At 39.1% G+C, this 15,363-nt stretch overlaps 1 protein-coding gene across 1 annotated transcript in view; it reads left to right on the forward strand.

Moving 5' to 3' along the window:
- dock4b (dedicator of cytokinesis 4b) overlaps positions 1-15,363 on the forward strand; it is a 110,626-nt gene that overhangs the window by 29,821 nt on the left and 65,442 nt on the right. Inside the window, exons 2-7 of the mRNA XM_040152902.1 lie at positions 1,842-1,925; positions 4,740-4,780; positions 6,477-6,532; positions 6,649-6,745; positions 7,335-7,483; positions 9,349-9,433. Coding sequence (XP_040008836.1) covers positions 1,842-1,925; positions 4,740-4,780; positions 6,477-6,532; positions 6,649-6,745; positions 7,335-7,483; positions 9,349-9,433 — 512 coding nt within the window. The remainder of the gene's footprint in view (positions 1-1,841; positions 1,926-4,739; positions 4,781-6,476; positions 6,533-6,648; positions 6,746-7,334; positions 7,484-9,348; positions 9,434-15,363) is intronic.

Consider the following 15,363-nt stretch of genomic DNA (forward strand, 5'->3'; position numbering starts at 1 on the left):
AGCGTCCTTTTGTGTTCATCAGTCATGATCATCATGAAACATTACCTCAGTGTCCACTGTCTTTGCACTCATAGTCTCTGGCTGCATCTCACTTTCCTTAAATTGTGCCGGATTAAGTATAATCCCTCTGCAGCGAGGGGAAAAGTGTGCATTCAGGTACACTGGACAATCCCTGCAGGCAGAAGAAAATGAAATTCTCTCTAAACACTTCAGCTGTGGCGGTATCCCTCTCAGTTTTGCATGATCGGGACTCTTGTTATACGTTTCTACCCCAAACCTAAGTGAAGCTGTCTTTTTCCTCTGCATGTCTGTGTCCATGTTTGAATGCATGTCTGTGTGTGACCATGTGTGCTTCCATACATTGCTGTTTGAATAGGCTACTTGTGTGAATTTTCTGTCTGTGTAAGGGCTTGTGTAGACATTTCCACAGTCAGTGTGTGTGCGTATCAGCGTTTGCATGCTGTGTTTGTAGGACCATCAGTGTGCAGTGGTTGACATATCCGTGTGTACATGCAAGTTTAAGTGTGTGGGTTAATTCATTGTTTGTATGTGTGAGTCAGCAGGACATTGCTCTTTTTTTAAAGAGCTGGTTGAAGCGCTGTCAACTGACACTCTGCTGATGACTATTACATCTCACAGCACAAAGTACCGCTCAATGCTATTGGACCATCAGCATTACTTGGTTACTACTCCTTCACTTATTCGCCTTTATATTTCAGGCTTGCTCCAACAATGCTCCAACATTGATTCAAAACTTGTATTATCTTAAATCCCAGCCCAATATATTACTTATATCTTCTTGAAACAGTATTTTTTTTTCCATTTCATAATAGTGTTTCAGAACTTTGTGCTTGGATTCTTTGATATTTGATTTGCCACTTTCTACATGCCAGCATCTGTAAATTGCAAGATCTCTTTTTCTGCCTTTTTACGTTCCCTTAAAGGGGCATTCCAGCTATTAGGTGTAGTCTGGGGACTAAAAACAGACAGATTATGAAAAGAATGGTGTTGCAGAGTCAGAGATATCCTATCTTTTAGTCTCTAGTATGGGTCAAGCTTCAAAAACCCTACATTTCCCAGATGCAACTCTCTATCAGTTCCCTTTATTAGATCCTCTATGCTTGGTAAAATGCCACATCTTTCAGACTCCACATCCACAGTTTGTAATGGAGGCTTTCTGTTTAAAAACTTGCAGTCTTGAAACCCAATTTGAGATAAACCTGATGGCATCACCAGAAGTTATTTTTTTCAGACTTTAAAAAGCTGCCTCCTGCCTAACAGGCTGAGTAGTACTCCTGATATCTATTTTGAAGTGATTTGAGAAAGAAAGAAACATGTTAAAACTGATGTTTCTGTGTCTTACGTATGTTTCTGTATTACACAGTTTCTTTGGTGTCCTGTGCCTACTCTCAAAGATTCCATCATACTGTATTAGCATGGTTTCAATGTTTTTTTCAGTCCTTTCTGTTTATAGTTACAATGTTTGACAGGTTTTGTCTTAAATTTGGTTTTGAATAAAAATTCAACTTCATATATTCTGTATTACTCAAAATGTATTTATTCAAGTTTTCATTGTGCTTCACTATTTTGAGTTTGTGAAGAAATACAGGGATATTTTATTAGCTTTGATTTTTATTTCACCTACACAGATTATTGATTGCACCTACTCTAAGTTATTTTTTATCCTGATTTTCCAGAAGGGTTTTGTTTTGTATCACTACTTATGTCTTAGGATTTTTTTTTTTTTTTAAACTCTGCATAACCAAGCTCAGACATAAAAAAAACAACCAAACAAACAAAAAAACATGGGTGTTTTGTGACTCTTTTTTTTTTTTTTTCAGTGCTGGCCAGTTTCCGAGGGACTGTTCAGCATGGCCTCCCACTGGAAATTGGAGACACGGTGCAGATCCTGGAGAAATGTGAAGGTAGGATGCACACATACACACTTTATAAGTGTACATAACTCTACACTTAGCTGCTTTCTGTGAGGGGAAAAATTGAAATTAAACAGAATAGGACAAATAATGAAAGAAATTGCCTTCGATTGAGTAGTGAAGCGAACACATGCACTTACACACAGAAACACTTCCTCTTTTCATGAAGTTTACAGATCAAGGAAATCCATGGGAAAGCTGTTATATTTATTTAATCTTTCACAAATAATAGGTACAGGCATGCACACGCTGTGAACTATATATTTACACATTCACACTCATACACAAATGCACACGCATACATTGATCCACAGATTTATGCAACCATGAGCATAAATAGAAGAAACAGACATTTTGTAACTTGGCAATACCTTGTGCAAACAAACACATGCAAGGACATTAAGGTGTTTGGTTGATTTACTGAAGTTTGCCTGGTGGACTTCCACTGAAGTAACATCGGGTTCTCGCATATCTTATTGAGGGCTGTCATGGTGGAGTGTACACACATGATGAGCAGCATTGTGCCTGTGATGAATGCTTATGGAAATTCACGTTTGCTACTGTTTCCTGCATCATTGGCTGGCCGTTTTCCCGCCTTCCTGCCCACGCTGGGTCTGTTTTTCTCCTCTACTTTCTTTTTTTTTTTTTACACCCTCTCTTTCACTGTCTGTCTCTCCCTATGTATGTTAATGTTTTTTCCCTCCTATCTCCAAGAGTAAGAGAAAAATAAGACAGACATAGATAATGAATTAGATGATATAATATTTTTAGAGAAAGCAACAGTTGTGATCACAGTGCATTAAAGGTACCCAATTTGAGTCTTTATTGTATTATTTATTATTTATTTTTGTCAGCTGGAATTGGCTCCAGCCCCTCAACGACCTTCACAAGGATACGCGACAGAGCTGATGGATAATGGATGGATGGAGAAATATAATAGCTCAGCATTCTGTCTTTGACCTTTTTAACTTTCAAGAATAATGTGAAATCATCCAACCAAAACAAAGCCACACTTTTATGCACACCTTAACACACGTGAGCAGCCATACACAAACACACACACACACACACCTCCCCCTTCCGGAGCTCTTGATACACACTGTCTCACTTCCTGTTGGGTGACAGAAGCACACACTCACACCGAGAGAGTCAGCCAGTCAGCCAGCCGAGCAGCCAGTCGTGCAGCCAGCCAGCCAGCTAGAGGAATGTGATATTGTGGTAAAAGACCCAGAGGAAGTAGACAATAGCACAGCTAGCGGAATGCTTGGCCCAGGAGGGAGGAACAAAATCAAAATCCTGCCAGTAGCGAAGAGGCTTAGAGATGGGCTGCTGACAACAGAGGAGACGGACTAATGGCTCTGCCTCATGTTGATACTGTTGACGCTTCAAAAAACATTAGCTTTCAGAGTGAATGTGTCTTTACTGGCATGTGGCTCCTGTCTGAAAACACGCCTCAGTATTTCATTTTTGACTTGGCCTGACAATGGCTCATTAATTATACTAACATAGTATGTACAACATAGTAGATATCGCATGGATGTTCCAATAATATTTTTGTCATAGGTCTGTTTGCATTTATACTACAAAAAAATTGGCAGAAGCTGGATGTTTACCATTTTTTTCCAGTGCTTTTTACCTAACTATTTCAGATTTGAGGAAATTATTTTTAGCCAACTGTTTCAAAAATTCATCCATGACTTTTAGCTAATTATTTCAACTTCTTAGCTTGCTAACTAGGTTCTGCGCACTCTCAACTGCTTCAGACTGGAGGTGTTTACCGTGTACTCAGCCTGTTGTAGCTGGTAGTTCACTGGTTTTTTGACCTCTGCTACTGAAAAAAATGACTCATCTAGGAAATTCTGAGCATATGTTCCACAGTACAGACCCAGACAAATTACTAAATGCTATTTTGACCATGCATGTCTGAAACAAATCAGGCAGCAAAAATACCAACTAAGTCACAGATGCTCTGGTGAAACCCAACAGTGATTTGAATAATCAAATACATTTACATTTCAGCTATTTAGCTAATGCTCTTATCTGGAGGGACTACAAAGACTGCAACAGTGGAATGAGCTTCAATCGTCAGTTTGGAAAAGAGCATCAGCTCAAAGCCTCCGATGTAAATGTATCAGATTGTTTCTATCAGTCCTGGGATTTGCAAAAGCATCAAGCATGTACTAATTTGGTTTGAGCTCAGATTGGAGAGTGTAATGGTGTGATAATAGTGTGAGCGTATGCAAGCCGCAGCTTTTTCACCTTTTACCCTGTATCTGCTTTTTCCCCGCCCGCACCTGCTAGGACAAATCATAGTGAAGTTAACGGAGCTTTCAGTGGCTTTAAGTGTCACAGCTTGTTCAAAAAAACAAGGTGTCATGTAACACAATTCTATTGAGTGCTGCTATGACATAAAAAACAAAAATCTAAGATGGAGTTGCCATTTTTATTGGCAGTGGAAAGTTATTCAGTTGGCAATGAGATACCTAGTTAGCGGTCCATTAATGTCTCAATCTCTTTTTCACATGACATTGAATTGGAATAAAATGAAATTCTTTGGATATGCAGCTGTCAGAAGGATTGGATCAGTTTCATTAAATCACTGTAGAAAAACCACTCACTCACTCACTCACTCACTCACTCACTCACACACATGCATCTCCTTCCCTGTCCTTTTGTTAATAAATATAAAATATTCCATATTTCTCTACCTCTTCTGTTCTACAGTCCGGACCAGATGTAAAGATATAAAGGTGTAACATTAATAGTGACATACTGGAAATTCAAATTCTGCTTTGTCTTCTGAAGGCTGGTACCGAGGATTCATCTTGAAGAATCCTAATGTCAAGGTGAGCGAACCATTTTTTTTGGAGCGTGTGCATTTTTGGTTAGAACTCATTTCTACACTCATTCAACCCTGATGCCCTATCTCATGTTTTTTTTTTTTTTTTGAATGCTAACAGAGTATTGTTTTCAAATTTGAAAGTCTCTCTCAGGCCTGCCATTGTTACCCACAACTTGAAATTTAACCACCTGCAATGACAACTGTTAGTGACAGATTTCATCAGCTGCACTTTTATCAAAATGTTTCATTTTGCCAATTGGTTAAACTAAACACTTTTGTCTGCTCAGCACGTCGGTATCATCAGCTGCATGTGGGTTTAGTCTTATTAGTAGGCCTCTGTGGAGGTTGGAGGCATCATGTAATTCCTAGCATAGCGCCAACCAACTTCAACCTGATCAGAGATCTAAACAGCTAATAGTTACAACACCTGTGTGTGTGTACAGAGCCTTTAATGAAAACAGCTTGTCTGATAATATGCATTTTTCACTCCTACTTCACAGTAAGAAAAGCACAGGAATAAATAATAAAATTAGTGATGGTTGAACTCCATTTAGCTGTATCATCAGTGAATAGTCAGCGAGTAGGCCAAAAATACTCACAACCAACTCAAGTAAAGTCAATTAAATTTTTTATATAGTCCATAATCACAAATCATATATTGGCCTCAAATGGCATTAGAAAATATGGCCTTACAAAATTTCATAGAGGAAATTGAATATTAGATAAATAAAGTGCAAACAAATATGAAGAATATGGACCCTAGAAGACACTAAATTGCTTCCAGTTGCTGCCAAGCACTGGAGCATAAAACCACTTCTGCATTTAAGGCTGTCACACAGATTATGTGGTCTGGTTTTTAATAACTGAGCTGGTCTGAATTCTAAGGGTGCTGTTTACGCAATGGTTCTATAGTAAGTATATAGTTAAAATGTATGCTTACGTTCTGTTTGTTGTCAATTTAATAGATTCAGTAATGTATTACAAATACTAGCAGAAAATGGTGCCAAAAGCCAATTTAATGACAGCTCTTACAACTCACATCAAACACCATTTGACAGCCGCAAGTTTTTGTCTGGTTATAGTTTGAAAATAAAAAGCCCCGTCCTTGCTAAAAGCCAACCAATTGAAGCAAACTGGATTGTTTCTGGTAATTAAGCTGCATGTCTCATGCACAAAACACACTGCACAAAAGAATGAAGTTAAGTGATATGAGCTAGAAGAACGATTGACAGTTGTAGAGGTGGCTGTTAAAAGCTCTTGTGCAGAACATGTGATTATAAAAAAACTATCTTGGAGCAAAGTGTTAGGTAGGTGTGTGTGTGTGTGTGTGTGTGTGTGTGTGTGTGTGTGTGTGTGTGTGTGTGTGTGTGTGTGTGTGTGTGTGTGTGTGTGTGTGTGTGTGCGCGTGTGTGTGTGTCTGCTTTGATCTCCCCAAGTCAGTAGGTAGTAGAAGTCAGTGCAGTTTATTATTGTCAAACACACAAACACACTTTCACCTTTTTTTTGTCTCCTAAGTCACATTGCTTCTTGGTTTTATCTCTTTGTCTCCTCCTTTCTCCTTCTTTAACCCACCAACACACTTAGCACTGTATCGATTATGTGCATCATTTCCGCCTGCTAACAGTGAAACACTAATGCCGCTGGAGGTGAATGACTCATTTGAAGTGCTTCTCATTAACCTGTTTATCTTCTGCCCAAAGGGGATCTTCCCTTCCAGCTACATCCACTTGAAAAATGCCCACATCAAGAATAAAGGGTGAGTAATGTCGTGTTTCTTTCTCTTTTTTCAGTCATGTATTTATGTATATATGTATGTGCAGGTTGTGGTAGAGTTTTGAACTCCGTTTCTTAGTCACCTGTGCATGTTTGTAGGCAATTTGAGACTGTCATCCCTGTTGAAGACTCTGTCATCACAGAGATGACATCCACGTTGCGAGACTGGGGTGCCATGTGGAAACAACTCTATGTGGTAAGAACCCTTAAACACACACATACATAAACACACATAGTTGGCATCAATTTTAAATATCACCACTGTTTAAGCGAAGCTGACTTCTTAGGTTTCTCATGGAGGGAATTTATTTGGCCCTGGGTAATTCAAAAGCTGCAGACAGTCAAGGCTCTTTCATAAACATTTATTAGTTGGTTTGATTGTGTTTGTGTCCTATTAAGCTATCTGGGGTGCTGATTCAATTGAGCTGATGAAAACTCGCAGATCAAAGTGCATACATTCAAGAAAAAAAAAAAGCAGCAGGACACTGAAGCTAATTTGCACAAATCCATTTTTAAGTCTGTCTGCCTCTCTCTGGGTCACCCTCCTCCTCACAAAAGTCGATTTGGCTCTCTAAAGTGTGTTCTGTCACTTTGTTTTCATTTATGTTTTGGATAACTTGATGCAACTGTATATTTTAATTTTCTCATCTGTGTCTTCCCGTCTATCTTCTCATCCTCCTCCTGTCTTTCCATCTTGTCAATTTCCCTGTCATTCATTCATTCATTCATGACTGACTCCACCTATTACCTCTCTGTCCCTCCTTTTCCGTTTTCTCCCTCTGCAGAAGAATGAGGGGGATTTGTTCCACCGGCTTTGGCACGTGATGAATGAAATACTGGACCTGAGGAGGCAGGTGCTGGTGGGCCACCTCACCCATGACCGCATGAGGGACGTCAAGCAGCACATCACAGCGAGATTGGACTGGGGCAACGAGTGAGTAGAGGACGGACAGAGAGGGCGAGAACTGCTCTTTTCAAACGTCCAAATATGGCTTCAAGAACAGTTGCTTTCTGAGTACATGCAGACCCAGATACCATATTTTATTGTTCCATCTCAAAGGCCCTATTGATGACTCTGTTTGATTTTCTTTTAGATCATTAATAATTCATGACTTAAAAGTGATTTCCCTTAAAGTTTTAAAATATTACCAGTGTATATATACCAATATATATATACCAGTGACTAGAGGCTTGCTTGAGACTGGCAATCCATCATAGAGAATATCCTTTTAGCTTAGGTATATTTTTATTACATGGTAATGTAGTTGTGAACCAGTATGACTTTGAAGTCTTGCTTTTTTGTGCATACATTTAAAATCTGACAACAGAAATTTGCGAGTTTGTTGCTGAATAGGCTGGCTTTTTAATGCAAGGCAATACAAAATTAATGTTTCCATGTTTGCTTATTGTTGTCTTCCATTAGACGGTTTCCACCGCGCTTACTTTCCCAGCAACCAATAATTTTTTGAGGAACTCAGAAGTGTTTTGACTGGAGTAACAAAAATGTAGCTCCTCTGCCATAGTCCCCGGGCCCATAAACTCCCTGCTCTGGGGGGGGTAGCACTTTCCAATGGCACAAGAGCTATTGAGGCAGTAGTGCATGTTTGCAGCTGGTCAAACCCAACTCTTGTACAATTACATACATAGGAAGCAAGCACTGGCTTTCACTAATGTTATTAGGGTGAGGGTTACAGATTTGGAATTTGGCTCAACTTAACTTAACTTTAAGCAAATGACACTAGATTTGAAAATGAAATAGTCACATCCCCGTTTTCTTCACATAAAGCAGAATAATGTAATACTATAAAATATGTGATTCAGTTCTGTGTTTATTCTGCCTTCTTGGCTTCGTTCCTAGAGCTTCTTGCAGCTCTCTTACTCGTCTTTCCTTCTTTCCCAGATTCTCTCTCTCTGGCTCTTTCTTCTTTCCTTGCTCCTCTGTCTTTTGTTGTCACCTTACCATCCCTGCAGACGCACTCTTTACGCAATCAAGTCTCTTTCCCTCTCACACAGATAGCACTCTCTCCATCCCTCCTCTCTCTTTTTTCTCTCTTTCCTCTCCATGCATGAGGTGAAATTAAAAAAAAAAACCTTACAAGTTCTTTCATTCTCTTTCTATCTGTCCTTAGCCTTCACTCTCCTTCATTTCCCTGCAGTGGGCCCTCCTCAAAGACTCAATACACACACATACACACACAATCTCCTCCTTATTTGGGAGATGGTTGGACAGCCCCTCTTCGTGAGCATTTGTATGGTTGACCAGGTCTGTCTCTTTTATTGCTGACAAGGAGACACACTCTAGCATACCGTTTTGGTCCACTTAGAGACCAGTCTAGAGGAGGATAAGAAGAGAAAAAGGAGTAAGAAGTGGGGGAAAAGTGAGAGAGAGAGCTGTTTGTGGAAACCAATGAGGACACGAAGGAACAGAGAGGGTTAAAGGATGGAGAGAGGAAGAGATGGAAGGGAGCAGTTGGAGAAAGATGGATAAAGAAAACAGCAGGCATAGCAGGTGGTTAAAGGGAGAGGAATTTTTTCTTTCATCTGTTCCTCAGAGAAGAGGATGATGTGTCAAGTTTGTTTAGATGACTGACACTGTTGATCTGACAGCACTGTGTTGCTTGTGTATGCGTATTCACTTTGGTGTTGATGCTCAGTTAAGTTGACCTTGTCTGTTTTGTCCGCCAAAGAATAGGCTATGAATTACTGATAACTGTAATATGTGCATGATCCATCTGATCTTGATATAATTCACTTCCTCACCCCTGTGTGTGTATGTATGTATGTATCTTTCTGTTACAGACAACTTGGCTTGGACCTGGTCCCCAGGCGAGAGTTCAGCATGGTGGACCCAGATGAAATCAGCGTCACAGAGCTTTACAGACTGGTGAGTGGTCTTACAGTTCTTCACGTGATATTCTGCTCTCTATAGGGGAGTTGGGTGTTAAAATGCGGGACCTGGGTTTTAACTCTTCATTTCAAAAAACATTTGCTCTTCTGAAGTGTCCTTGTATAAGATGCTAAGTCCAATAGAGCTTATCTCAGCCTCTTAGTGACAATCAGTTTTTAAACTGGCAAGAGCAATGTTTATTTGGGGATATCTTTCAATCTAGGACGGACACCGGTGATACAGACTTGATTTTTGGCTTTAGATTGGACTGATGCCATAGACCAGTTTGTGATTTGCCTTCTTTCATTTAGTTTATTTATGATTCAGTGGTAGTCTACTAAAAATTACAAGCACTAGCGATGTACTTCTGCCTTTTTAAATGTACAATTGGTTTATTGGTAGGATTGGTGATTGCCTTTCAAACCCAAATATTTCTAAAACATATAGGGTAAGTATAGTTGTGAAGCTGGTGGGAGCTGCTGGTTCAAGAGTTGTTTTTCCTCGTTCTGTTTTCCTTTTTAATTTTTTTCTTTAAACAGTATCATCCATGATACTTAACATAGAAAGATACTTAACATAGAAACATGGGACTCTCCCAGATAATGTAACAATCACATGGGTGTATGTTATGGCCTTAAATACTACAATATTGCTATGTAGATGATGCCAGCCTGAGAAGCAAATTGCAGTACATTTCTGTGTTGAATTTGTGTACAAATCACGGTGTCACAGTTGCTGAATTCATCCAAAGTTAAGCTAGGATTCAAATATGAATTGATTTAATTTAATAATGTTGTTTATTGTCAACTTATATATGGACAGTTTTCTCAGCAGCATCATCTTTACTCTCTGTCCACTGTTAGCAGCGCTTATACCTGAATTTTAACTTTGTGACTGGATAGTTTCTTGCCTAAATGCACCTCGGAAGTTGTAGTTAACTTCTTCCCAAAAATGCTTGTACCTTTGAATTTTTATCAAAGTGCCAGATATATTTTTTAAAGCAGTTGTTGATCTTTTTGGACTGATAATTCAACCAGGAGAGTTCCAACTGTGAGTCATACAATATGGTCATTGGGAAAAATGAATGGGATTGGGCTCTTGCAGCTCTTTAAATGTAGTATATAGGCTCCACCATCCCCTGACCCAGAACAGGATAAGTGGGTATAGATAATGATAGGATACAGGTATAGTGTCTGTAACTGCATATTCAGTGTGTTACCATTTGTTGAAAAAATATGCTTTAAATTGTCAGTCACAGACTTACAGCTGCTGCTTGCTTCAAGCAAACTGCTCTGGTAAAACACATTCTTCGGCCGATTGCATCAGACAGTTGAAGGATGTTCTACCAGTGCGTTCACTTTAGTACCTTTTCTCTCCCAGCTAACCTCTGAGCTTATGTGAGAAGCGATCCATCACTGACAGCATTGTTTGAAACCTCTTCCTCAAAGCTGGCAGGTGGCAGAGTTAGTGGTTTGAACTGGCAGACCACATCAAACCATTCCCATTTCCCCACCTAAGCACACCAGGCCTTTAAACCCTGGAAAGTAGGGATTACTGTAGCTTCACAATGCCAGTTTCAGAAACATATCATCTTGGGCACTGGTGTCATGGAATCATAGATGTTCATTTCCTTTTTTTTTTCTGAGCACCTTAAGGAATTTTTGTCAATATTGCTTAAAAGCTGTGATTGATAGTTCATTCGTGACCTTGGAAACAGCTGCTAGCAGAACAATCTCACTAAAGGGCCCACATAGCAGCTATTCTGGAAGTTTTGATTGCTTCAGATGGCACATGATCTTCCATTTTTCTGAGCACTTTACGGGCTTGAAAAAGCAAAACTCCAGCAGTACTTGCAGCATAAATAGCCATATTTTACTTTAAGGTCTTCTAGTTTATGTTGGTGTTAAAGCTAAGATCATAGCATTGAAAAAAAATCTTTCAAATGCCATTTGAAACTATCCAATGGCAAACATTATAATATTTAGTTATTTTGTGTTATTGAATATTTTAACTACTTTTCACAATATTAATAAACAACAAACTCGGTTTCGGTGTTAGCCACTCAGTGAAATACTAGCATCAGCTTCTTTTCCAAACATGCAGAAAAATGGTTAGTTGAATGTCTGAAATTCTCCTGTCTTCTGTCTGTCCCCATACCTCTCTCAGTCTTTCTCCTTCCTTTCCCACTCTACTTCTCCTTCCCGCTTTCTCCAAGCCCCAACCGCTGTTACCGTGGCAACCAATTCTCTGCCCTGATACAGTGTGGGGAGAATTATATCACACACACACAGAAAGACACACACTGTGATGGCTTTCCCTTCGCAGGGGTAATTGAAGCTCTTAATCCATCTGTTTCTGTTATTTGTTAGTCAAAACAAAAGCAGGCATAGCAGGATGAAAGCTTAATGCACCTCTGTTAAATGCTGCACAAAATGAGCAAATGACTGCAATTCCCTTATACTTGGGACAAGATAAAGGGACAGACATTCACTGCTGCCTTCCACACACAAACACATACACACTCACTCACACCAAGACACAACACTCCATCACATCAAGCTCAAATTACATAAATATTTTTCAGTGAGATATTTGTTTCTATCTTGCATTGTGGTGTGGCTTAATTAAATTGAGATGGGGATTACCTGGTGTGTGTATGCATGCCTGTGTGTGTGCTAAAATGGCAGTGGGGTGTTACTGTGGGAAAATGTAGCCTTACTGCTGCATTGTGTCAAGGAATTATGTGATATCCGCTCAGTCAGAAGAAAGGGAATACTGAGAAGGATTCAGTGCATTGAATAAGAGAGGTGCCATACAGGCATCTTATAGACTACATATGATGAGTTTGATTCCAAAATTAAATATGTACTATTTGACTCTAGTTCTCCAAAACAAATGTGCCTAAATTTATGATCATTTTTAAATTATTTTGCGATAAATTGTGGTACTATTGAAAGCTGCAATAATGAATATTTTATAATAACTAAAAAAGTTACTTTGTGTATTGTGAAAGGGATGACCTCAGCGCTACATATCATTTTAGCATCTTTTAGCTAATTGTTTTGGTTTTATGGCCTGCAACTTTACTACTTTGGTTCACTCTCACCACTCTCATCCAACCTAATTTCCAGCAGGCAGCTGTTTTCAGGAAATAGCTCTGATAATGTAAACCTAGTGTACGCTACACGACCAGCACCTAATGACAGAAAAAGTCAGTGACTAGCTAGCTAGTGAACATCGTGGGGCAATTAACAGTTAAAAAGCCAAAAATTTCCCTTGGGAGTTGGTGAAGACCAACAGAGCTAAAAGGGGAATGAATATTGGATTTGCATTGATGAGGTGATATAAAGGAGATCCAAATTAATGCTTTGTGTCTGCTGAATGTACAAATAGGCAACTGTTTGCTAACATCTTTACTAAAATGACTTAAAAGGGTGATAATATGTCAATGTTGGGCTGGTAGCTTTGAAAAAATGTGAACGTAATGAAAGATACAGATAATAATAATATATTCTAAGTTTCTGTGAGAGCAAAAAATTAATTTGAGCATTTTAGCTATGTCACAAGGGGCATTTCTCTTGGTAGCCACTAGCCTGTACCATTAGCTAGCTAGCTCGTAACTTTTTCCCTCTGAATTTAGTCTAAAAGCTGACAGTAGTGCTTCTTACCATGTGTGGCACTACCTGCAAGTTCCATAAACCAAATGATCAGCTTTAGGTATTAGATTAGAATTAGTTCAGTTTTGGTAGCTTCAGAAATGGTCAGTTGAGCACCTTGGTCTCAGCGTGATACATAGCCTGGGAACAAATGCTGAGAAGACATATATTCTGGGGATATTACAATATGTCCTTTCTGTTATAGTTACAAAAGTTTTGTCTGATTTTTATTTGACTCATTTGACGTGACTCCTGAAAACAGACACCTTTTTAGGCATTTTGTTTTGTAGTAGCTTAAAAGTGAGAAAAAGAAAACCTTTATCAAATCCCTAATTGGCTCCCCAGTCTCATGCTAAGTCTGATCAGTCTGGGTCTGGTTAAGCTGTCTGTATTATAAAGGCAAGTCAGCTTCAAACTTCCCATTTTTTCCTTGTAGAGTGAGTTCAGTACTGAGCGTGAGCAGAGCAGAAAACAGTTTAGATCCCGGAACAATAGATTAATTGACAGTGGCAGATGAGACAGAAGTGATAGTTAACTCAGGCCTGACCCTGGGTGAGGTATAAAAATTTCCGCTGTGGATCCAGTCATCACTAAAGAGGCCTTTATTGCTTCCTGCACAGGTCTTCCTCCCATAATCTTAAAAGAGGGATGAAAACAGGCTTAAATAGTAATGTAGAAGTGAGTGATGAAAGACAGCTCTGGTGGAGGAATGTAGAAGTTTATCTTTGGCCTCATTTTGACCCCTCCCTTCTTTTAGAAGCTTCTTGTAGTTCCACAGTCAGTCCACTTGGTGCTGCTTCGTGATGTTTAGGAAAAGATTATTGAGTGAACAATAATAAGATGGTTCGGCAAGCGCACACATGGCCATGCTCCGTCTGTTCAGCTATCTCTCTTTGTCGGCCTCTCTGCGTTACCCACAGCATTATGTGATGCCAGCAGGCCTGCCAGCCTTATTCCAAGGCTGTCACGTCTATCCTGTGTTTCTAGTCATGCTGAAGCTGTCATATAACCACATACTGCTCCCGCTGGACAGCTTAAATGACATACTGAAAATATCCTCGTAATTAAATCCCTTTCAGGACCTAGTCATTGTGCGTCAAAACCAGCTTAGCCCTGTTATGTATAGAAAACTGATCTGGTAAAAAAAAAAAAAACACGTTAGTGCCTTGTTGTTAGATCATTCTCTAGTGTGTCTTCTTCTGGGATCTCAGACAGGGCGGGTCAGGACAAAACAAAACATATTCATCATTTTGTCAGATATTGGAATGGTGAAATGATTTGTGGTATAATGTTCCAACATGTTTAAGTCTTAGAGGACCATATTGGTGTTTTTTTTTGTTTTTTGTTTTTGTTTTTTTGTTTTCGTTTTTGTTTATCTATTTGTATTTACAGTACAGTCAACTATTTTCCAGAGCACATCATATATTTTAGATTGATTTTCTTACCCTCTTGGCTCTCGCTTTTTATCTCACATTTCAAAACAGCATAAAAATCAATTTTCAGGGACTTAACCTTCTCTGAGATACTGTACGTTAAGATTTTGTTGCCTTTATTTCTTGTCAAAGCAATATAAACCCCTGGTAATGCACTCTTGGGTGTGTTCATGCACATGGCAACATTAGTGCCTTGACAGCCAGCTGCCAAACAGCATTGTCTTAATGCAAGAAACAATCAAATTCAAATTGTATTTTTCACATAATCAGTGCTTGCTTATTGTTTGTTTTCTGGGTTTGACTTTTCAGCATTATATAGGCCCACCAAGAATTAGTGATCTTGTGATTGCAGTAATATATTTTATTATTTCCACAAAAAATGGTAAAATTGGAAGAATCCTTGCCCATGTTTTTCAATCACTGTAATTTTCTACATCCAGTAGTCCCATTCAGTAGTCCCATTCAGAACCAGTAATATGAACCCAAATCAAAATTGATCCTCCGGCTCAGCAGTCCAACTTCTTTGAAAGAAAGACTAGTGCCTCTGGCAGTTTATTTCCCTCCCAAGTTGTTTTCTGAGGCAGGGCTCCCAGGTTGTGTATTGAACCCAGCAAGGTCCAGCAAAAGATTTCCATATCTCAGCTTCTTCCCACATTCTTAAAAGTTTTAAATAAATGGATGGCTATCCACCCAAAAATTAAGTAAATGTACCAAAATCTTTCAGAAATGCTGCTTTAAATTCACCACTTTCTGTCCACAATAATCACAAGATGTTGTTCCGAATGATGTACTGTAAAGATATCACATGCAGGGCTTTGGTAGCTAACTGTCAAAAATG

Source organism: Xiphias gladius, chromosome 2 (genome assembly GCF_016859285.1).
Source record: "Xiphias gladius isolate SHS-SW01 ecotype Sanya breed wild chromosome 2, ASM1685928v1, whole genome shotgun sequence".
Lineage (NCBI taxonomy): Eukaryota > Metazoa > Chordata > Actinopteri > Istiophoriformes > Xiphiidae > Xiphias > Xiphias gladius.